General features: G+C 44.0%; 1 protein-coding gene across 1 annotated transcript in view; it reads left to right on the top strand.

Moving 5' to 3' along the window:
* The window catches only part of NT5E (5'-nucleotidase ecto), a 55,150-nt gene that overhangs the window by 8,300 nt on the left and 22,983 nt on the right, over positions 1-23,867 (top strand). The window contains exons 2-3 of the mRNA XM_058566684.1: positions 16,423-16,645; positions 21,094-21,282. Of these exons, the coding sequence (XP_058422667.1) occupies positions 16,423-16,645; positions 21,094-21,282 (412 nt within the window). The remainder of the gene's footprint in view (positions 1-16,422; positions 16,646-21,093; positions 21,283-23,867) is intronic.

Raw genomic sequence — 23,867 nt, 5'->3', positions numbered from 1 at the left:
AACATAATTTGTAATCCTCCCTCTTAAGGTTGTTGTTGAGTCTCTCTGAGTGAGGCCACTGAGCCCCATTGTATAATAGACCAGGCTCTCCCCTCATCCGTAGATTGTAGGGTGTACTGTGACTTCCTGACCTTAACGGGTTGAGCTAGTGTGTAAATGACTAGCTAGATACATGTGTTGCAAATTTCTGACACATGGCTTTTTGACATTATTATAATTGATTTCTGTGGATTAAAACAAAAATTCTCTTCTTCTGTATCATGCATACTGCAGTGCTCTTAAATCAATTCTTCTTTCCTTTGTTTTTCTTTTAACATCATGGTTAAGCCTTTTGTCTTCACTTGGAACATTTTGACTACCTCAGCCCTCAAGTTTTCATTCCCTCACCTGTTTATACAGTTGATGTCATTTGCCTGTAAGCGTCTCCTGACCGACACCATGGAGGTGAACCTCACTCTCTGAGCCCCCTTGGTCCTTAATAAGCAGGGTGTGCCTGCGTCTGTGCTGGGCTATCTCACACATGTCCCTCTCTGTGTTTCCCACATGTTTTATGTATGCATGCATGCATGGATGGATGGATGTGCTTAGGTCTTGCTTGCTTCCTGTCTGCCCTATCAGCTTTCTGAAGAGAATGACCAGGGCCTTGTTACTTGGCACTCTAGAGCCCTGTAAGAAACTAGTGGGTTGTTGAATGATACCCTTCCTGTGTTTACATCAGTGGCAGTTTGGAAGAGTGGTTAAGGCCATGGATGCTGATGCCTCACTACCTTTGTTCAAGCCCAGCTCTGCTACTTGCTAGTGCCTCAGTTTCCTCATCTATGAAAAGGACAAATAATAGCACCTACTTCATAGCATTGTAAGAATTAAATGAGTTAATATGTTAACAGGGCCTGGCCATGTAGCATGAAAGTCATAACTATTAATATTTCTTTTTGTTGTGTTTTTTGTCTTTAAAAAAAAAATCTGCTCTTTCTTGAAATTCCCTTATGTCAAGTTCACTGGTAATTTTCCAGTCCTCTATGAACAAAGCTGAGGCTATGAAATACCCCCTTTCTAATTCAGATAGAGGTATCCTTTGACAGATCAAATAGTTGATCTCCTTAGTAGATTTCCAATAGAAAGCAAATTCAAAAAGTTCCATTTTCAACCAGTGACATCAGTATCATGGCAGAGTGAGTTGTTTCCTTTGTCTCGCCCCTCTAAGTTACAACTAAATGGGCATCCATTAACCAACAGAAGATTCCCTGCACAGCACAACAGGACATCTGAGAGATCCACACAGCCATGCATCTGAAGGTGGGTGCTGGATGCTTGGTAGGCAGTAAACTAGGTGAGCGCACTTCCACACCCTCCCTGGCGGCAGCGAGCCAGGTTGCAGATTCTCACACAGTGGCTGGTGTGACTGTAAGAGGAGGTGGGGGCAGCCAGACCCACTCAAACGCTGTGGGAGTTGTAGCCTGGCCCGCAAGAGCACCCACTGTTCTGCAGCGGCCCTGCCAGTGGGAAGGCTCTACACCGAGGGGCAGCAGCTCAGCACCCATAAAGGTGCCCACCCACTGATCATAGCACAGTCAAGAAGGCACCCCGCCCACTGAGAAGGCACCCTGCCTACAGAGGACAGCAGCCCACAGGACTCACCAAGTGGCAGCTCAGCCCCCACATATGCGTCCCTCCTGCCCAGCACACCAGCTCAGCTGGTCCCCTGCCAAGCACAGCAGCCCCACCTGGGCAAGAATGACCTGTCCCAAGCACAAATGCCCTGCCTATGGTATGCAACCCACTCATCCAGGGCAGAGGCCCAGCCCATGTGAGCACAACCTGCAGAGTGGCTGCGATCAGCCAACACAAATGCAGACCAGCCCTACCCTCACAACTTCCAGCAGATGGGGTGGGGTCAAAAAACACAGCTCCTGTTCCCCCCAGCAGTGGCAGGTGGAATCTGCAAACTGATACTACCACAAATGTGCCAGCAAAGGATCAATTCATCAAACACCATGAAGAACTACAGTAACACTTCAGAGCAGAAGGAAAATGACAAGTCTCCAGAAACAAATCCTGAAGTCACAGAAATTTACAATCTAAATGAAAGAGAATTCAAAATAGCAGTCATAAAGAAACTCAATGAGTTACAAGAAAACTCAGAAAGAGAGTTCACTGAGCTCAGGAATAAAATTAATGAGCAGAAGGAATACTTCACCAAAGAGATGAAAACTCTAAAAAAAAAAAACCAAACAGAAATGGTGGACATGAAGAACACAATTAATGAGATAAAAAGTAATCTACAAACCGTAACAAATAGAGCTGATGTAATAAAGGACAGAATTAGTGAATTAGAGGACAGAAATATAGAAATGCTTCAGGTAGAGGAAGAGAGAGAACTAAGATTTTTTTAAAAATGAAGAAATTATTTGAGAAATATCTGAGTCAATTAGGAAAAGCAATAAAAGGATTATGGGTATTCCAGGGAGAGAAGAGAGAGAAAAAAGAGCAGAGAGCTTGTTCAAAGAAATAATAGCTGGGAACTCACCAAAACTGGGGAAGGAACTGAACTTACATGTGCATGAAGCCAGTAGAACTCCTAATTACATCAATGCAAAAAGACCTTCTCCAAGGCGCATAATATTAAAACTGGCAAAAGTCGATGACAAAGAAAAAATATTCAGGGCAGCAAGGCAGAAGAAAATGACCTACAAAAGAAGCCCTATAAGGCTTTCAGCTGACTTCTCAGCATAAACCTTATAGGCTAGGAGAGAATGGAATGATATATTCAAAATACTGGACAACAAAAACTTTCAACCAAGAATACTCTATCTGGCAAAACTATCCTTGAGATATATTGGAGAAATAAAACCTTTCCCAGATAAACAAAAGCTGAAGGAGTTCATTGCCACTAGACCTCCCTTGCAAAAAATGATGAAGGAAGCCCTCCTACCTGAAACAAAAAGGCAAGGTTTACAAAGCTTTGAGCAAAGACATAAATAGACAGACAAAATCAGAAAATTGCAGCTCTCTGTAAGAACAGGTTAGCAAACAGTTAATTATAACATAAAAGATAAAAGGAAGAAAGTGTCAAAAATAACTATAAGCACTTCAATTTAGTCACAAACACAACACAAAAAATAACAATTTGTGACAACGATAACTCAGAAGGGGAAGAAGAAAGGGATGTAACCTGCTTTGGTAAATAGAGACAAGAGGCTATCAGAAAATGGACTATTTCATCTATGAGATCTTTTATACAAACCTCACAGTAACCACTAAACAAAAAATCACAGCAGAGCCACAAATCATAAATAGAGAGAAAACTGAGAAGACCATCAGAGAAAACCACCAAACTGAAATGGCAGTCAGAAACACAAGGGATGGGCCGGCCCCGTGGCTTAGCGGTTAAGTGCGTGCACTCCGATGCTAGCAGCCCGGGTTCGGATCCCAGGCTCGCACCGACGCACCGCTTCTCCGGCCATGCTGAGGCCGCGTCCCACATACAGCAACTAGAGGGATGTGCAACTATGACATACAACTATCTACTGGGGCTTTGGGGGAAAAATAAATAAATAAAAATTAAAAAAAAAAAAAAAGAAATACAAGGGAAAAGAAACAATGGAAATATAGAACACCCAGGAAACGAGATAAAAGGGCAGTGTTAAGCCCTCATATGTCAATAATCACTCTAAATGTAAATGGATTGAATTCTCCAATCAAAAGACACAGAGTGGCTGGATGGATTAAAAAACAAGATCCAACAATATGCTGCCTCCAGGAAACACAACTCAGCTCTAAAGACAAACATAGCTCAGAGTGAAGGGATGGAAGACGATACTCCAAGCAAATGGCAAACAAAATAAAGCAGTTGTTGCCATACTTAAATCAAACAAAGCAGACTTCAAGATAAAAAAGACAATGAGAGACAAAGAGGGGCAGTATATAGTGATAAAAAGGACATTTCACCAAGAGGACATAACACTTAAGAATATATATGAACCTAACACAGGAGCACCAAAGTATATAAAGCAACTACCAACAGACCTAAAGGGAGAAATTGACAACAACACAATAATAGCAGGAGACCTCAACACCCTACTTACATCAATGGATAGATCATCCAGACAAAAAGTCAACAAGGAAACAGTGGCCTTAAATGAAACACTAGACCAGATGGACTTAATAGATATATATATATATGTAGAACATTCCATTGAAAAGCACCAGAATACACATTCTTCTCAAGTGCACATGGACCATTCTCAAAGATAGACCATATGTTGGGAAACAAGGCAAGCCTCAATAAATTTAAGAAAATTGAAATCATATCAAGCATCTTTTCTGACCACAATGCTATGAAACTAGAAATCAACTACAAGAAAAAGCTGGGAAAGTCACAAATATGTGGATATTAAACAACATGCTACTGAATAACCATTGGGTCAATGAAGAAATCAAAGGAGAAAGTAAATAATACCTGGAGGCAAATGAAAATGAAAACACAACATACCAACTCTTACAGGATGCAGCAAAAGTGGTGCTAAGAGGGAAATTTATAGCAACACAGGCCTACCTCAACAAACAAGAAAAATCTCAAATAAGTAATCATAAACTACACCTAAAAGAACTAGAAAAAGAAGGACAAACAAAGCACAAAATCAGCAGAAGGAGGGAAATAATAAATATTAGAGCAGAAATAAATGAAATAGAGACTAAAAAAGCAATGGAAAGGATCAATGAAACTAAGAGCTGGTTCTTTGAGAAGGTAAACAAAATTGACAAACTCTTAGCCGGGCCCACTAAGAAAAGAAGAGAGAAGGCACAAATAAATAAAATTAAAAATGAAAGAGGAGAAATTACAAGAGATACCACAGAAATACAAAGAATTATAAGAGAACACTATGAAAAACTATAAGACAACAAATTGGATAACCTAGACTAAATGGATAAATTCTTAGACTTATACAACCTTCCAAAACTGAATCAAGAAGAAATCTGAATACACCAATAACAAGTAAAGAGATAGAAACAGCAATCAGAACCTCCCAAAAAACAAAAGTCCAGGACCAGAAGGCTTCTATGGAGAATTATACCAAACATTCAAAGAAGAGTTAATACCTATCCTTCTCAAACTGTTCTGAAAAATTGAGGAAGATGGAACACTTCCTGATTCATTCTATGAGGCCAGCATTACCCTGATACCAAAACCAGATAAGGACAGCACAAAGAAGGAAAATTACAGGCCAATATTGCTGATGAAAACAGATCCCAAAATCCTCAACAAAATAATGGCAAATCAAATACAGCAATACATTAAAAGGATCATACACCATGACCAAGTGGGATTTATACCAAGAACGCAGGGATGGTTCAGCATTCACAAATCAATCGGTGTGATCCACTACATTAACAAAATGAGAAATGAAAATCACATGATCATCTCAATAGCTTCAGAGAAAGCATTTGACAAGATCCAACATCCATTTATGATAAAAACCCTCAATAAAAGTGGGCACAGAATGAGGCCAGCCTGGTGACATAGTGGTTAAGTTCATGTGCTCCACTTCGGTGGCCCGGGGTTCACGGGTTCGGATCCCAGGTGTGGAACCACACACCATTCATCAAGCCATGCTGTGGCAGCGTCCCACATACAAAATAGAGGAAGATTGGCACAGATATTAGCTCAATGACAATCTTCCTCACCCCCCCCAAAAAAAAAAAAAAAAAGGCATAGAAGGAAAGTACCTCAACATAATAAAGGCCATTTATAACAAATTCACAGCCAACATCACACTTAATGGAGAAAAACTGAAAGCCGTTCATCTGAGAACAGGAGCAAGACAACAGTGCCCACTCTTGCCACTCCTTTTCAACATAGTACTGGAGGTTTTGGCCAGAGCAATTAGGCAAGAAAAAGAAATAAAAAGGATCCAAATTGGAAAGGAAAAAGTTAAACTCTTCCTGTTTGCAGACGCTGTGATTCTATATATAGAAAACCCTAAAGAATCCACCAGAAAACTACTGGAAATAATCGACATCCACAGCAAAGTTGCAGAGTACAAAATAAACCTACCAAAATCAGTTGCATTTCCATACACTAATAATGAATTAGAAGAAAGAGAAGTCAAGAATACAATCCCATTTACAATGCAACACAAAGAATAAAATATCCAGGAATAAATTTAACCAAGTAGGTACAAGATCTATACACAGAAAACTATAAGACATTATTGAAAGATATCGAAGAAGGCATAAAGAAATGGAAAGATATTCCGTGCTCATATATTGGAAGAATAAACATAGTTAAAATGTCCATATTACCTAAAGCAATCTACAGATTCAGTGCAATCCCTATCAGAATCCCAATGACATTCTTCATGGAAATAGAACAAAGAATCCTAAAATTTATGTGGAACAACAAAAGACCTCAAATAGCCAAAGCAATCCTGAGAAAAAAGAACAAAGCTGGAGGCATCACAATTCCTGACTTCAAAATAGACTACAAAGCTATAGTAATCAAAACAGCATGGTACTGGCAGAAAAACAGACACACAGATCAATGGAACAGGATTGAAAGCCCAGAAATAAAACCACACATCTGTGGACAGCTGACCTTTGACAAAGAGCCAAGAACATACAATGGAGAAAGGAAAGTCATAAAAGGTGTTGGGAAAACTGGACAGCCACATGCAAAAGAATGAAAGTAGGCCATTACTTACACCATACACAAAAATTAACTCAAAATAGATTAAAGACTTGAATGTAAGACCTGAAACTATAAAACTCCTAGAGGAAAATATAGGCAGTACACTCTTTGACATCAATCTTAGCAGCATCTTTTCAAATACCATGTCTACTCAGGCAAGGGAAACAAAAGAAAAAATAAATAAATGGGACTAGATCAGACTAAAAAGCTTCTCCAAGGCAAAGGAAACCATGAACAAAATGAAAAGACAACGCACCAACTGGGAGAAAATATTTGCAAATCATATATCTGACAAGGGGTCAATTTCCAAAATATATAAGAAACTCATACAACTCAACAACAAAAAAAAACCAAACAACTCAATTAAAAAATGGGCAGAAGTGGGGCCAGCCCAGTGGCATAGTGATTAAGTTAGCTTGCTCCGCTTCAGCAGCCTGGGGTTTGCAGGTTTGGATCCTGGGCCACCACTCATCAAGCCAGAGTGTGGCGGTGTCCTACATACAAAATAGAGGAAGATGGGCACAGATGTTAGCTCAGGGCCAATCTTCCTCACCAAAAAAAAAAAACAATGGGCAGAGGATGTGACCAGACATTTTTCCAAAGAAGGTATACAGGTGGCCAACAGGCACATGAAAAGATGTTCAACATCACTAATCATCGGGGAAATGAAAATCAATACTACAATGAGATAACACCTTACACCCGTCAGAATGGCTATAATTTACAAAACAAAAAATAAAAAATGTTGGAGAGGATGTGGAGAAAAGGGAACCCTCATATACTGCTTGTGGGAATCCAAACTGGTGCAGCCACTAAGGAAAACAGTATGGAAATTTCTCAAAAAATTAAAAATAGAAATACCATATGATCCAGCAATTCCACTTCTGGGTATTTATCCAAAGAACATGAAATCAACAATACAAAGAGATTTATGCACCCCTGTGTTCATCGCAGCATTATTCACAATAGCCAAGATGTGGAAGCAAGCCAGGTGTCCATCAACTGATGATTGGATGAAGATGTGGTAGATGTATACAATAGAATACTACTCAGCTATAAAAAACAACAAAATCATCCCATTTGCAACAACATGGATGGACATTGAGGGTATTATGTTAAGCGAAATAAGCGGGACAGAGAAAGATAAATACTGTATGATTTCACTCATATGTGGAAAATAAACACAGAGATAAGGAGAACAGATTAGTGGTTACCAGAGGGGAAGGGAGTGGGAGATGGGCAAAAGGGGTAAAGGGGCATATATGTATGGTGACGGATAAAAACTAGACTATTGGTGGTGAGCACGATGCAGTCTCTACAGAAACTGATATATAATAATGTACACCTGAAATTACACAATGTTATAAACCAATATGATCTCAATAAAATAATTTAAAAAAAAAATGTGGAAACATCCTGTCCTTAAGGTAAAGGAGTAGATTAAAAAGGTACGGGTTAGTCTTACAATGGACTGCTACACAGCAGTTAAAATAAATGAGTTATAGTTATATTTACCAATATAATGAGTAAAAGAAAGTTGCAAAAAAAAAAGTTCAATTTTCTCCCTGTCATCATGAAATCTCAGTAATGTTCATGCAGAAGACACACAGAACAAATAGGTCAACAGACTATTTTTAAAAATCTGTCCCATTCATAAACCAGCGCCAATAAGCTACTAGTAGAAATATGAATAAAAACGCAGAGAAGGAAAATGAGAGAGGCAGGCGGATCGCTGTGAGAGGGGCTGCCGAGGGTCAGCCGTGAATTGTGATGCGTTGGCTAAGCTTTTCTCCTGCTTCCAAGCCACTGGGTTTCTCTCACCTTACAACTAAGATATTAATTACCGTTTGTTTTTATATCCTGCTTTCTTCTGAAAAGTTTGAACGTCGCCACATACCAAATAGTAGAGAAAAATGGGGCCCGTTTAAAAGGAGCAGGTGGAGTGGGTGGTTTTATTATTCATTCAGTAAACGTCTCCTGGGCACTGGTGCCAGGTGCTCACCTGGTGTCACTGAGGATACAGGGACAGTCAACACCACTCCTGCCTCTGGGAGGAAGATGTGTGAACAGACAGCCGCAGCTAGGACAAGTGCTGTCGAGACGTGCGTGCAAGGCGTGACAGACGCACGAGCAGAGGGGCTGGGCGTCCACAGTGAAGCCGTCACGACGGCTTCTCAAGGAGGTCACACTTGAGCCACATGCCCGGCAGCTCATTGCGTGTGGGTGGTTTAGTGTTCCTGGAACTGAGGGCACTTGACTGACGTTTGGCAGAAAACATGAGGCCCCTGAGGGGAGATCATGGGGGGTCCACCTGGGATCCGGGAGTCAGGGCTGTGATTGGGTGGGAGGCGGGAAGCCCCGGAGAGGCTTACAGCGGAAGCTAGAAGCAGTCAGGCGGGTGTTCGGATGAGTGCAGTCTGGCGTCTGTAGTGAACAGGTGGGAGGTGTGTGAGCTTGGCGGCCAGGAGACCGGCTAGAAAACTCTGGAAAGGTCTGGGTGGGAAGTGATGAGGCAGAGTGGGGCAGTGGGAGTGTGGCGGAGGAGGAGACCACTTGAGGGGAGGGTGCAGGAGAAGCAGCAACAGGACTCCATGGCTGGTTGGCCATGCGGGGAGTGGGGGGGGGGGGTGCTGCCCTGGTGTCGCGCTGCTTCTCCAGGTGTTTCTCCGTGGTTTGGAGGCTCTTTCCCAACACCTGGGCCCACACGCATCCTCACAAGTGTGTCATTCACGGGTTACTGGGGGTCAGCGTCCTTCTCTGCTGGTGGGCAGAGCGCTTGGTGGCCAGCAGATGGGGAAGTGGGGAGCCGTGGGGAGGAAGGGGAGAAGGGCAGTGACCAGCAGGTCACTCCCAGACAGCTCCATATGGTGTCTCTGAGAGAGAAATGGGAGTGATCTAGGCCTCTGCCGCATCGCCCCCTCCCAGGCCCGGGGGTTTTCACGGTGTCTGTAACCCACTTCTTCTGGGTTCCAGCCCGGCAGGCCTGACATGGAGACGGGGAGGGGTCATTTCAAAACTTGGGAAAAATCTAAATTTTCTGGTAGCACTTGGAATAAAAATTCTGCTGCAGGCCGAGGCCAGCGAACCAAGGATGCTGCATCAGGAGCTCGCGAGAGCCGGGCCACCGTGACCTCCTCACGGCTTTCTTTATCTGGGGCACGTGTCCTGGGTCAGAACCCGGCCTCTGTCCTGGGTGAGGGCGGGTTCTCGGCCTGTGCAGCCTTTCAGTTTTCAGGGCTTTGCGGCTTGCCCGCGTTTTGTGGCCCAGTTTCCTGCTGAGGTTACCACTCTGTGGCTGCCGTGTCCAGTCGTCAGAGGCCTCCGAAACAGAGCTCTTGACCAGTTTGGTACCAGAGGCCTGAGAGACTGTCTTGTCACCCTTCTCCCGTTATAGCACAAGTAGACGTGATGACCCTGGTACAGAATTCTAGGTGATAGCTGGGCCCGGGGCTCAGGACCAGTAACTCTAGCCTTGGGAACTAATTCGCTGTCTCTTTTTTTCCTCCCCTGCACCAATTATTTATTTGTTCACTCAGTAAATATTTCCCAGGTATTTCCTCTGTGTTAGGTAACTTTTAATGAATTGGCCAATTAATGCATATTGTTTAATAATAGGGAGTGAGATTGCTTTGTTAATCACCTGTAACTGGAGAAATCAGAAAGTGGAAAATTTCTCCATAGAAACAAAATATTCCAGAATAATGAGAGGCCTTCCTGGAAGGCCGTCAGATGGCCTCTGACTTCCATGTCCCAGACTAGGAGTAAATACCAGCGTCAAGGCTCAGGCCTGGGCCCCCTTCCAGCCACCACCGCTGACCCACTCTCACACCAAGTGCTCTATTTTTCTTACTCTGACCCTGACAACTGTTCTCGTTATTTCTTCTATCCATCCATTTACTCGATACCAATGAGAGCATTTGTTTATGCATGAAAAGAGGAAATGAATAAATGGCAGCTCCTCCTAGGAATCGCTTTGGGAAAACAAAATATGGAAGTTGGCTCATAGCCTCAGAGGGCAGTGCGACTGTCGGCGTGCCTGCTGAGTTCAGTTGCAGATCCCATCCACACTGTGGAACAAATATGGTAAAGAGAAAAGTCAGAAAGGATTCTTTACTTGAAAGTATTGTCTCTACCATCTGTTACTCACTGAAGACATACTTGACTGTTGTTAGAAGTTGATAAATAGATTCCACACTTACAATTATTATCATAGTGCAAGCATGAGAAGCAGTTTCATCTCAAGTATCCCATCTCTAGCTGATTGACTAACTCCCTGCAGAGCCAGGATAAGAAGGATTCTGAGGCTCAGTCCAAACTCAGTGGGAAAGCCTGACAATCAATTAATTGTCATCTGCCATGGACAGAGGAATAGGTAGGGGAGAGTGGCATTATGACATCATGCATTTGTTTGCACTTCAGCTTGGGTGGATACTACATACATTCCATTTCATTTGGTATCCCAGACATGATACTTGAATTTTAAATTCTTTTTAGCATAGAGTGCATTGGAAATAAATGAATAAAGATGTGATCACCTCGTAATTACCTGAAAATGTGTCTAAGTAAGGAAATTGCTGATCCCCAAAGGGAAGGTAGACTTTGGCCTGTACTCAGAATTCATGAGAATTATAAACCCAAAGTTTAGACACAAGCTTTCCCTCACTTCTAACTGCAGTGTTTTTTTAATAATCAAAACAAGAAACTTGGAGTCAGAAGTCTTAGAATATCACCGTTCTTCCATTGCTGATTCATATGACCTGAAACACCTCTGGGCCTTAAACTTAGTCAACAGAAAGTTTCTCCAAAGCCACCGGACTTTCATTAGCTATCCACATCTATGTAAATATTAACAAATACCTGCCGAAGGTGTTAAAAAATATCAGACTGTATTCCTCAGAGTTCATTTAACAGCAAGAGGATTTTGAGTCACAGAAGAATCAAGTCTCCTATTGTGCTTACATTTTCGTTTGTTTTTAGCTTTAAATGGCAGGCAACATTTCAGCTGTTTGGGTGGCCGAAAATACTGGGCTGGGCTAGATGGAGAGTGTGGAAAGTTTCATCAGGTTTTTTGTTTGTTTTAATAGTGTTTTATGTTTCTCCTGCATGAAGAAAGCAGTGTGGGTGAGGAGCTGGAGTGGACCAGATGCTCACATTATATTTCTATGATTCTGGGGTTGGAGACACTGCAGAAGGTCATTTGCTAGGCTTAGCTCTCTTAAATTACAGAAAAGTGCATTCGGTGAAATTTGGTGTTTGCAGTAAAAATATACAGGGTTGTCATAGGGCTAGAATTAGTGAATGAATAGGATTAGCGAATGAATGAGCCCAATATTAGAAATGAAATGTTTGGAAAGCCAAAAAACAAAAGAGAGAGAGGGCGAGAGCATAAGAATATGATTCCGGGTCAGAGAGATCACTTTCCTGACGTGAGGGTTATAGCAATAAGTGCAAGGAACAGTTCGGCTCAGCTTGGGATAGGTGTTCAAGGCATGAGGGAGGCTGTGGGCAGAGCAGCAAAAAATTGACCAGCACACAGAAGGAAAGGTGGATGGGAATTTTCGGAGAGGACCAAAAAAGGCAGAATAATACCACAACATGAGTTTTTCATTCTCTTAGGTTTGTGCTACAAATGCTCTATAAGATGTAAAGGGGGTGGGAACATAATCCTCTCTGTTACGTTGTCTTTTATTGCTCTAAGTACTTCTGTTGGGCAGACTCTTCCTGAGGTATTGTCATGTTACTTATAAAACTAATAGAAATGAATAAATAATCTACTTAACACATTTCCTGAGTGCCTGCTGCATGCCGGCAGTGTGGTAGGAGTGCCATGTGCCCAGAAGAGTGGTGCGCTCCTCCTCCTGAAGAGCTTATGAATAATGACGTTCTAATATATGCAATGGAAGAGACATGGGTATGAGAAAGGCAAGGTGGGACAATGAAAATGTGAGTTTCTAAAGAAAATAAGTATTTACAAAGGAATTTTTCTGCATTAATTTTTGTAGGAAAAGTTAGCTGTGTGTAGAAGAAAGAAATGTGTTAGAGATTCTTGTGCTCGTTCGTGTAGTCATTCCATGGGGCTTCCCTGCTCTGCTCCAGGGACTGTACTGGGCATTAAGGGGGCTCAGTGGGCAGGTGCTGGGTCTGCTAGGTGCACAGAGGTGACCATCGGAGCAGAGCAAGGACATCTAACTCAGGGAGTGCAATGAAGTGTTCTTGGGAAGTCTCTCTTCAAGGATCATCAGACTTCAGGAGCTAAAGCCATTAGTTGAATAAGAGAATAAAGGCATGGCATGAAAAAGGAATAGTCTATTCTATCTACCTATCTATGTATGGATCTATCAATCATCATTTATCTACTATATGCAAAGGGACAAAGATAAGCGAAAGCATAGAAAACTACAAGTAGTTAGGATTTTATTTGAGTGCTCACTATATACTAGGTCTTTTGCAAAGCCCTTTACATCCAAGCACAGAGGTTAAGAAGGTTGGAATCAAACAGAAGTGGTTCTACTCTCAGCTCCACCACTTACTAATTGAGTGACTTTGAAGAGTTCATTTAATGTCTCTAGATCTGAGTTTTTCTCATCTGTCGAATGAGGATAGTAATAACACCAACCTCACAGCGCAAAACCAGGTGTTCTATATAAAATCACTTGGCGTGATGCTGGCGTGTGGCAAGTAAATGGCGGCTCATTTTCATTACAACTTTTTATTCATTTACTGCCCTTCCAGAGGAAGCTGCGGTTTAGAAACGTGCCCAGGTCACTGCTCACGAGGGTGGAGCCAGCCCTGCCTGGTCACCTCGCACATGAGGGGGTGGGTGTCAGACATGAGGCTGGAGGGGAAGGTGAGACCAGATCTCAAAGAGCCTTGTGGCTCAAAGAGCTCAAGAGGTTGAATTTTATCACAAAGGCACTGGAGAGCCTCTGTAGGACCTCAAGGTGGAGACTACAAGATCCGATTTGCACTTTGGAAGATTACTTTGGCAGCAGTATAGGATGGTTTGGAGAAGGGAATGACGGCGGCTGGAAGCCCAGTTAGGAAGCTGCTGCAGTAGTCTGGGAGAGAACGGCAGGACTGTGGGCAGGTAGGAGCAATGGGATGGACAAACGGAGCATTGAGGCAAAGGGGAGGGATGCTGGTAGGAGGAGAGGGAGAGGGAGCAAGCGGGAGGGATGCTGCTGCTCCAGGGTTTCTGGTTTTATCAAGTGGGTGAATGGTGGCCCCTGGGCCCAAGATGGGGGATCCCAGAGGAAGAGGCTCTGAGCACAGTGAGCTTGGGGTGCTTGTGAGACATTGGGGGAAATGTCCACGTGGCTGTTGGATATACAGCTCTAGAGGTCAGGAGAAAAGTCAGGGCTGCAGGTGTTCAGTTTGGAGTTGAGGATAGGGGTGCGAATGAGATCATTCAGTCAGTCCACACACAGCAGTGAGCACCCAGATCAGGCTCCTCTCCCCACAGGGGCAGGGAGGTGAAAAGACAGCCCATGTCACCACTTTCAGGGCATTACACTCAAGTCTGGGGAGGAGACGTTAAATAAGTAACAAATAAATGAAAAAGACAACTCCAACTATTGCCAAATGCTAGCAATATAATGTTAGGTAAAGGCTGGATAATCTTTCATGAAGAACTATAGAAACACTCATTTTAAAAAACTTTACAGTTAAGCAAGGTAGTTGTAACCTCATAAGGGAGACTTATTTCACCATAGGAAGAAACCATGGCTTTTTAAGAATAGAAGAGAAAAAAGACAATTACCCAAGACTGAGGAAATCTTTAAGACTAGGTCAGCCTCCAAAAGGGAAGTAATTAGGTGAGAAGCCAGCCTGGTGGTCTAGCGGTTAAGATTCGGTGCTCTCACTGCCTCAGCCCAGGTTCATTTCCCAGTCAAGAAACCACACCACCCATCTGTCAGTTGTCATACTGTGGTGGCTGCCTGTTGCTGTGATGCTGAAAGCTATGCCACGCGTATTTCAAATACCAGCAGGGCCACCCACGGTGGACAGGTTTCAGGGGAGCTTCCAGACTAAACAGACTAGGAAGAAAGACCTGGCCACACACTTCCTAAAAAATTGGCCATGAAAACTCTGTGAATAGTAGTGGGGCATTGTCTGATACAACAACAGAAGGAGAGAGGGTGCCGCAAAAAGACTGGGCAGGGTTCAGCTCTGCTGTGCACAGGGGCACTAGGAGTTGGAATCAACTCCACAGCACTAACAACAACAGAATTAGATAAGAGGAAGAAGTAAAAATGAGTAGATACTCAGAGATTGGGGGAAAAGGCAAATTCAGAAATTCTGAGTTTAATTGGGGAGACAGATACATGGGAATGTGAAGACATTGTGTTGCTTTCTCTGTGTAAACATATACACGTGAGGACATAGTCTACACAGTCCTTTGAGCCGCAGATACTCAGGGGGTGCCTGCGTGGCAGGTGAGGGCCTACAGTGCCAAGCAGGGCTGCAGGACACAGGGGCCCAGGGAGTACCCAGTCTGGCAAGGCCCCCACGAACATGCCATTAGAGTGTAGAACATTCCAGGAAGAAAGAGAGTGGGAGCTATGAGAGAATAGGCCCTAAATAGATTGAGGGGTCGCCAGCCAGCACATCCAGGTCTGTTCCAAGATGACCCACAAAGTGAAGCAAAATCTGGTGTGGTATTTAGAAAGTTTGAGACTCATTGGTTTAAGTATGAAGTTGGCAAAACAGCCTTGGGAGCCAGAGCGGGTGGGAGGTGCCTAGAGGAAATCCACTCATTCCAGGAGCCAAGGGAGAAAGGAGTGGAAGGTTTTTCAGGGGAGGTGGCTGGCGTGTCATGTTTTGTCAGTGTTACTCCAGGGGAAGCTGCCAGATGTCAAAGTGGCGGTTGTGCACCCAGAGCAGTGAGGAATGGGTGAGCACAGAGGAGGAGGGAGGCAAGGGTTGTGTGAAGCCAGGCCAGCCCCTCACAGAGCCCTGTGCCCAGAGCAGGTCCAGAGCGCCCAGAAGATCGTGTGATCATTTCGCCATCCTGTTCTTCCTCAGACAGGAAACTGCTGGGAATGGAACACAGGGTGCCCAGAGCTGACAAGAAACCAGTGCCACCCTGTAAATGCAGAGAATGCTATCTCCTGCCTGCCTTTGGGGAGAAGAGTCAGAGGACCACAGAGTCCTCTTGGGAAGAAACAGTTGTGGGAACATGAGGGAATAATGACTGAGGAGATGCGGACATGTGAGGAGGAAGAGAGGCCTCTAGTGTCTCTATCAACAATGCCTTTCCTGTCGCCTCTTGCTCAAGTCCTGTTTATTTTAACAGTTCCCCCAGCAGATGGTGGTTGGAACCGTTGGGTTGGTGGATTGAAATATGGGCTTATGAAAGAAAACGGAAGCTGAAAGGGCTGGGCAGAGCCTAGTAAATGCAGACTCTCGATCCTGCCCCAGGTCTGGGGATGGCAGGAGGGCGGACATCTAGCCAGCTGTCCAGGTGACTCATGCACATTGATGCTGCCTTCGGTAGGTGGGGTGGGACCTGAGAGCAATTCTTAAACCAGCCTGATGATCTGGGTGTCCGTGGGCCTAACCCCAGGGCCACTGAGTAAAATATGTGGGGGTGAGGAGGACAGAGCACATGCAGGCGGCCCCCTAGAGCCGTGCCAGGTCTCGGAGATGCTGGTCTAACGTAACGTTCCTTCAAGTATGCTTTTATTAGAAATTCCAGGGTACCTAATTCTTTTTCTCTCTTCCCTTTCCACTAGGCACTGGGAAATCATGAATTTGATAATGGTGTAGAAGGACTGATTGATCCACTCCTCAAAGAGGCCAAATTTCCAATTCTGAGTGCAAATGTTAAAGCAGAGGGGCCGCTAGCATCCCAAATATCAGGACTTTATTTGCCATATAAAATTCTTCCTGTTGGCACCGAAGTTGTGGGAATTGTTGGATACACTTCAAGAGAAACCCCTTTTCTCTCAAATCCAGGTATTTTCTACTTTTACAGCATTCGTTGTTTGAAAATAGATGCACTAAATCAGAGCTTGGCGTTACTTTTATGGACTATGGGTAAAAGGAGGAACAACATGTGGTATTGGGCAAATGGTGAACTTAGGATGACATTGATAAGCCCGTCTGGTGGCTTCCATGTTGTTCTAAGCTACTTCTTAAAGACATTCGCCCTTTTGCTCAATGAACTTCTTTGTTGACATAAACAGTATCTTTGTTTAAATCAGTGCATTCAAAATTGGACAAGAAGGCGATTGATATCCAGTGCTAAACAGTACAGAGTCATTTACTCAAGAATGAGAGCCATATAACTCACTGCCCTTCTTCCTGTGGAGCCAGGGGGCCCAGAGCGAGGGTTTTTCTTCAACTTACCTTATCTTTCCGTTTCTATTATGATTTTTACATGTCTAGTTAACTTTCCCTTCTCCCTTTTTGTTACTTATCTCTTGTGGTTTTAATGACTTTGTTGTATCTGGCTTTCTGGGAAATATGTACATTCTTGAATGGTCTTATGATATATATCTTGATATGTGTCTGCTATATCTATATATAGATATATATATACACATACATCCATATATCATCTTAAGACTATTCAAGAAACATTTTTGAACCACTTTTACAGGAACGCTTTCACTGAAACACTTTGGCAGTGAGAACAAAAATGACATTTTCTCTAAATTATCCAATTAATTAATTTTCTTTCCATATTTGAAGATAAAAGGGAAAGGAGGAGCTAGCATTATCCAGAAACAAGAGTTTTCTTGAATAATTAACTGATAAAAGACATATAATTATTTAACAATTAGAAAAATAATATATTTGTTGTTGTTTTTATTAAAATAGGTCCAGGCCATTGGAAACAACAGAAAGGTCACCTATACTTGACCCTGAGCAGCTGGGCTTGGCTCCTGAGCAGGGAGGGTCCTGCAGCCACGTGGAGGCAGGGGTGTGGGGCTTCGCTGTCTCCACTGGTAGGGGAGGTGGCGGTTGTCAGGCACTCCAGGCGTAGGTAGACATCTGTCCAACGGGTGACCAAGCCTTTGCACACTGTGTGACACTTGGGCAGTAGCTGCTGTTGAGGTCATTTTGGAACAACAGGGCGGGTTATGGACCAGTGGGCTTTTGAATTATTTTGGAGGTGCTCTTCTGAGTAAGAGGGATGTGTTCACACCAGAGGGACCCTAGTGACAGCCTCAGGCTGCTCTGCCCCCCAGCCAGCCTGCCCATGGTCCTCTCTCCCTCCCTCTGCAGACTGCATGCCATTAGAGTGTGCTAAGGGGACACTGCTGTTTTCTGGGGCTCCTGGGGCTTGTCTGCAAAGAGGAGAGGGCGGAGATCACAGGGTGAACCAGGCTGCCTGACTTCCGACACACCAGTTGCTAGCGTGGGTAGGGCTGGGGTGACTGGCCCAGTCGCTGCCTGCCCCCTTGGCGCCGGTCCCCATCGGGTTGGACGTGCCTGCTCTGGGTCCCCTCCCCCTGAGCACGTCCCCCTTATTGCCTTTGTCCCTTCCTGTCAGCTTCCTGCACTGGCCTTAGCAGCCTGAGGACAGAGCCTGGGCTCCTCTCAGTGACCTCCTCAGATAGAGGCCAGCTTGGGATCTTTGGATAAAGATGCAGACTTGTTGAATAATTGAATAATTATGTGTCTCCATAATTTATATTCCATCCACTGGTTTTTGAGTTCATTTAACATAGAATGTAATTAAATGCCATAATAGAGTCACAAAGTCAGGGATGGGGGAAGGGCTGGGTGAGGTGAGTGAAAGGAGTGATGGCCAGCTTGGGGGTCAGATGGACCTGAGGAAGGTCCTCCCTGGCCCCCTCAAGGGCCGTGTAAAGCATCCTGGGGCAAAGGGCGTTCCAGAAGAGAGGTCGGACACAAGCTCCCTGAGTGCAGGGACCTTGTCTGTCTCAGCCACTGCTCTGTGTTCCGCACAGTGCCTGGCAAACGGGAAGTTCTCAGTACATGTTGCTGGAATGAATACGTGAGAGCAGGGAAGTGTGGGGGTCACAGTCACAAAACAGCAGATAATTCAGTTTCCTAGAACACGAGTTCTAAGTAGGGGAAGCTAGAAAGTAGGGTGAGGACTGGACTGTAGGGCCTCTTGAATGCCTGCCTGAGGAGTTCAGGCGTGATTTGGAGAAAAGTGTTGTCCCTTCTTTAATAGTCATCAGTAAGAAAGGGGGTGTTGGTGTTGGTGGAGAGCCACAGGGCTCCAGAAGTCAGACCGCCCTTGCTGGGCCTCTGACAGCACCCCGTATTAGTCCTTTACCAGGTTGTAACAGAAAAGGCATCTGAAGGGATGATGCTCTTCCCAGCGGCTCCAGGAGAGAAAGGCTGGATTGTGTAGGGACTGGTGCAGGAGCTGGGGGCATGGAGCGGTGTTTCTGGGGACACTTGCTTCTTCCAAGACCACAGGACAGCAGCTGGCATGGGCTCTTCCTACAGATCTCTGGCCCCTAATCCAGCCCCATTCCTCCAGTCCTGGTGGCCTGGGCGCCCAGAGGAATAATTTGTATTTCTAGCACATTTAATTTATTTTAGCTAGATAATGAAATTCCTATAACTCCCCACAAGATACCATGAAATACACCCCAGGCTTTCTATAGGTGTGACGACTGATCCCGAGAGCTTCCTGATGTCTTAGGAGAATACATTCCTTTGTCCTCAGAGGCGTTTCTCTGAACTTTTTGTTCTTCTTGCCAGCCAAACTAAAGCAGGAGATGGTAGCATTCTTTCAAGGTCTCCACATTCCTTCATTCATTCATTCCCCTGAGTACCTTGCTATGTGTCAGGCACTGTTCTAGGCACCAGGGATACTGACCACAACAATCCCTGCCCACTTGAGCCTACGTGTTTAGTGGGAGAATAAATAAATGAGTAAAATGTTTGCTGTGTCAGAAGGTGGTAAGTGCTGGGGAGAAAAATTAAGCAGGATGGGGGAGGGGCAAGTGTGGCATAGGAGAGGGCGCACCTTGTCAATCTAAAGGGAGGCTCAGGGAGAGGCCCACAAAGAAGGTGACAATGCAGTGAGGGGTAACCGGGAGCCCTGCGCCAGTAACCAGGGTGACTGGCAAGAAGCAGACTATCCTTGACCTTCTCATGGCAGACAACGGTGGCAAAGCCGTTTACAACTCCTGATTTTGAAATGCTGCCTGTGACTTACTCACAACACTGCCATCCAGTCCCACACATCTGTGAGCTGCTGATTCTCAGGCCGTCAGTCCGCGGTCTCTCTGGCGCTGCCTGCAGCTATGCTGTTTATCTTCTGTGCTCATTTGCACGCGTTGAGTTGACTAGTGTTAAGGACTCCAGAGTTCCCCACTGGAGCACAGAGAGACTCCTAAACATCAGTGTCACAAGGGATGTGTTCGTCTTCTTGCTCTTTGGAGAGGTGAATACTTTTCAGACTGGAGATGGCAGACCCCTGGGTGCTGAAAGTTCTTTATGAGATGTTATTCATGTTTTGAGATTTTCATTTTAGCGATGGTTCTTAGAAATTTAGCATAAAGGAGTCTAGATCATCGGGAGGATGCCCTTGTCACAGATACTGGACATGACTTCAGGGCAGCACCTGTGTTTGCTGTCACCTCTCTGCCAGTAAAAGCCATAGGACCTCAAGGCTTGCTGAGGTTTGGCCACAGAGACAGGGAGAGTCTGGTGTTCTTGCCACACTGAGTAGCACGTGCTTGCGGCACACAGAGCACCAGGCTGTGCAGCCAGCCTGTACCAACGGGCCATCGTCTGATACCACTGTAGGGGATAAGCAGCCAGTGCAGAATGTGCACACGCCAGTGCCAGCAATATCTGGGTAAGACCCCTCTCTACTGCAGAGCTCAGGGATGCTCTAATGCTGGCCTTATCCAGTGAACAAGACAGAGTTGTCAACTGGCATGTTAAGATGGGCGTTCAAGGACTAGTTGCTGACAGAGTTTTAAGTCTGAACACTGATTATCCTGAACTTGCAAACAAAGCCTTAGAGTTACTAATTTTTTTTGTATTGAGCTATAAGTGACATACAGCACTGCGTAAGTTTGAGGTGTACAGCATAATGACGTACATACAGCGCATCACGCTTATGTGCTCAGGCATTTTCTGCATTGGCATAATGGAGGTAAATATGAAAACAGATAGGCTTTCAGATCTGAAGCCTCCTCGCAGTTTGAGATTGAATTTGAGCAACATAATATCATCCACAACCTTAAACTAATGCAACCTTAAGTGAATGTGACGGAGGAGACTGATGTGAGTTTTTATGGGCTTTGTAGGGATTTTATATTTAATTTATAAATATATTTTGGTCTTAGTACTTTAAGAGCTTTAGTAGATTAAGGTGTTTTTACTTGGCATGTTAGTATGTATAATAATCAATATAATAAAAGTTATTGTTAATAAATGTCTATTTTATTTTTGTTTCTCAGGAAGGAATTTAATATTTGAAGATGAAATCACTGCACTACAGCCTGAAGTAGACAAGCTGAAAACTCTAAACGTGAACAAAATTATTGCACTGGGACACTCTGGCTTTGAAATGGATAAACTCATCGCTCAGAAAGTGAGGGGCGTGGACGTCGTGGTGGGAGGACACTCGAACACGTTTCTCTATACAGGTGACTGTTCAAAAGGATTAGACCAGCCAGGATGTCTAGATAACACTCTCTCCCTCCCACCCTCCCTCCCTCCTCCCTCCTTCCCCCTTCCCTCTACCTCCTCCCCCTTCTCTCCATTCCTCCCTCCCTTCCTCCCTCTCTCTCTCTCTCTTTCCTTGGTGTTAAGTATTTTTAGTTAGAAAACCTTTTTTTTGTATTTTGAACCTATAATGTCCCCAAATTTTTGAGACTGGCTCGGTGAGTCTGTCCCACCATGCCCCCCACCACTACCGTGTGGAGCTTTGAAGTATTTTCAGGAAAAGGAAGAAGAGGAGGGGGCCTGGCTAGTAACTGACTTGGTGAGCAGCGGGGAGGAAGGCTTTGGTGGGGAACAGCCCTCCCGTTGAAGAGGTTGCTGCTTCCCCCGTCTCTGTATGGGCTATCTAAGGTGATCCTGTCTTTATAAAAGCAAAAATAAAAAATACCATACCCCAAACAGTAAGAAATACCCAAAAATGTTAAAAGGGGTTGTCACTAAGAAGAGCACACAGGTAACTTTTACTTTCTTCTTAGCACTTTCAAGTATTTTCAAATAATGAACGCATGTTGCCTTTGCAATCAGAAAAAGCGACACAAATTATAAAAAGAAAAGAAAGAAAAGCAATATTGGGTCAGAAGTCCTCATTCCTGATTCACTTGGAAGACCTTGAGCAGGTCACTCACCCTCTCTGAACCTGTTAGCTTCGCTTCAGGGGGGGATGATACTGCTCCAAGTGTCACATTGTTGTGAAGATTAGGTCAGATGGGTATGTGGAAACATTTTATAACTGCACATATCTACCTCCACCCCCTCATCCTTAAGAGTAATGGTTTCACACTTTTTTGACTGTGCTCCATAATAAGAAAGGCATTGTACAGGAGGACCCACACACACTCAAAAACACACACACAAACTGAAAGAAAACTTTCACAAAACACTTGGAATGCACCCTGATATTTTCCGTTCTACTGTTTGATTTTTTTTAAGTGCCAGTTACCACCTGTTACATAATTTTCTCATATTGTAGTTCGCCCATATTTTGAAGAACTCAGCTTTAGCGGAGGCATGACCAGAACAGTGCATGAACAATCCCAGCATCCCACCCCTCCATTCGGGTGCTGCCGCCGTCCCGTGCTCCTCATGGCTCGCCTTGACACCGTTCTAATGGATGCCGTCTTAAGGCACCAGTCGGTCATCCACAGCCTTGGTGCGTGGCCATCAATCAGTGTGCCCTGAGGGGCCTGAAAAGCTTCGGCGACTATGCCTGGCTTCCCACTTGTTCTGCAACCTTTCCATTAATTCTGCAGCCAAACTGTCCTTTCATTCCTGTGGCTTTGTTCCTGCAAAACAGTATGTGCCTTTTGCTAAGCACATGAATTTAGTTAATGATGAATGACTAGATGAAAGAAAGATGTAGAGATAAAAATTATAATTTGCTTATCCATAAATCTTGAAGTAGATAATTACAGTCTGAAACAACTGCCTGTAAAGTCTTAGTCTTTTATTTCACATTTCATGATTGCTTGCCAAGATTAAACTTGTTCTCATGAAAATATTTAATCCTGATACTCATCATTTTGAGGAATGAGCTTAACAAAGGTAGTTCCAGGACATAATAGGGGATGAGGCTTATTTGCTTGTTTAAATAAATTTTCCCAGCCTTAAAAAAAAAAACAAAAAAACCTCCACTGAATTGTTTGAAGTGAATTAGCATAAAGTTAAGTTAAAGTTAAATATTATTAGTTAATAAAAATATAGTTAAAAATAATGCATCCCTTGGAATTTTAAGTCTTGCTGAGAATCATTTCAGCGCACACACACACACACACACACACCTGAAAGAAAATGTCACAGAGCATCTGGATTGCACCTGATATTTTCTGTTCTATTATTTAATTTTTTTAAATGCTGGTTACCACCTATTAATTTCATTGTATTGTAGCTGGCCCATATTTTTAAAAACTTGGCTTTAAATGAGGTGTGACAAAAACAGTACAGGAACTGCTCCTCTCCAGATGTTAAACATCATTCCAGGTTCTTTTGACTACCATGCACACACGCAGATAACCTCGTAAGGCCTGACCGTTCTCACGTCGGACTGAAGAGTCTGAGAGGACTTCCCCCTGACCAGGCTTACAGAATGATAAAGCTGCAGAGACGAGGGCTAGTTTTCAAATGACTTCTCTAAAGAAATTAAATCCTAGAGTCTTGAACTGGTCCACGCTGTTACCTTTGGAGAAACAGTAGTCAAGTGCGGGCAGGTTGAAAGTGGCAGCAGGTAGGCCAGGGGGCTCCGTCCTCTGTGCGACCCGTGTAGGCAGACAGACTCCTAGAATGCTGTCTCTCTGTTGGCCTCCCCCTATTTTAACTGAATTTTGGATTGTGCAAGTCAGTCTGGCTAGCTGTGGCCTTGGGTGAGTGTAAACATCAGTTTCTATATCTGCAGAGTAACGGGGTTAAAAGTGTTAAGTCTCTGACCCCTTCCATTCTAATATCCTGTTCCCTAGCAAGTCATCCATGCATAGAACACCTTATAACTTCCTTAGGTTACTGCAGTGAGTTTAAA

The sequence above is a fragment of the Diceros bicornis genome, chromosome 23 (assembly GCF_020826845.1).
Source record: "Diceros bicornis minor isolate mBicDic1 chromosome 23, mDicBic1.mat.cur, whole genome shotgun sequence".
NCBI classification, from domain to species: Eukaryota; Metazoa; Chordata; class Mammalia; order Perissodactyla; family Rhinocerotidae; genus Diceros; species Diceros bicornis.
The sequence above is the reverse complement of the archived record's forward strand: the minus strand, read 5'-3'. Positions and strand labels throughout refer to the sequence as shown.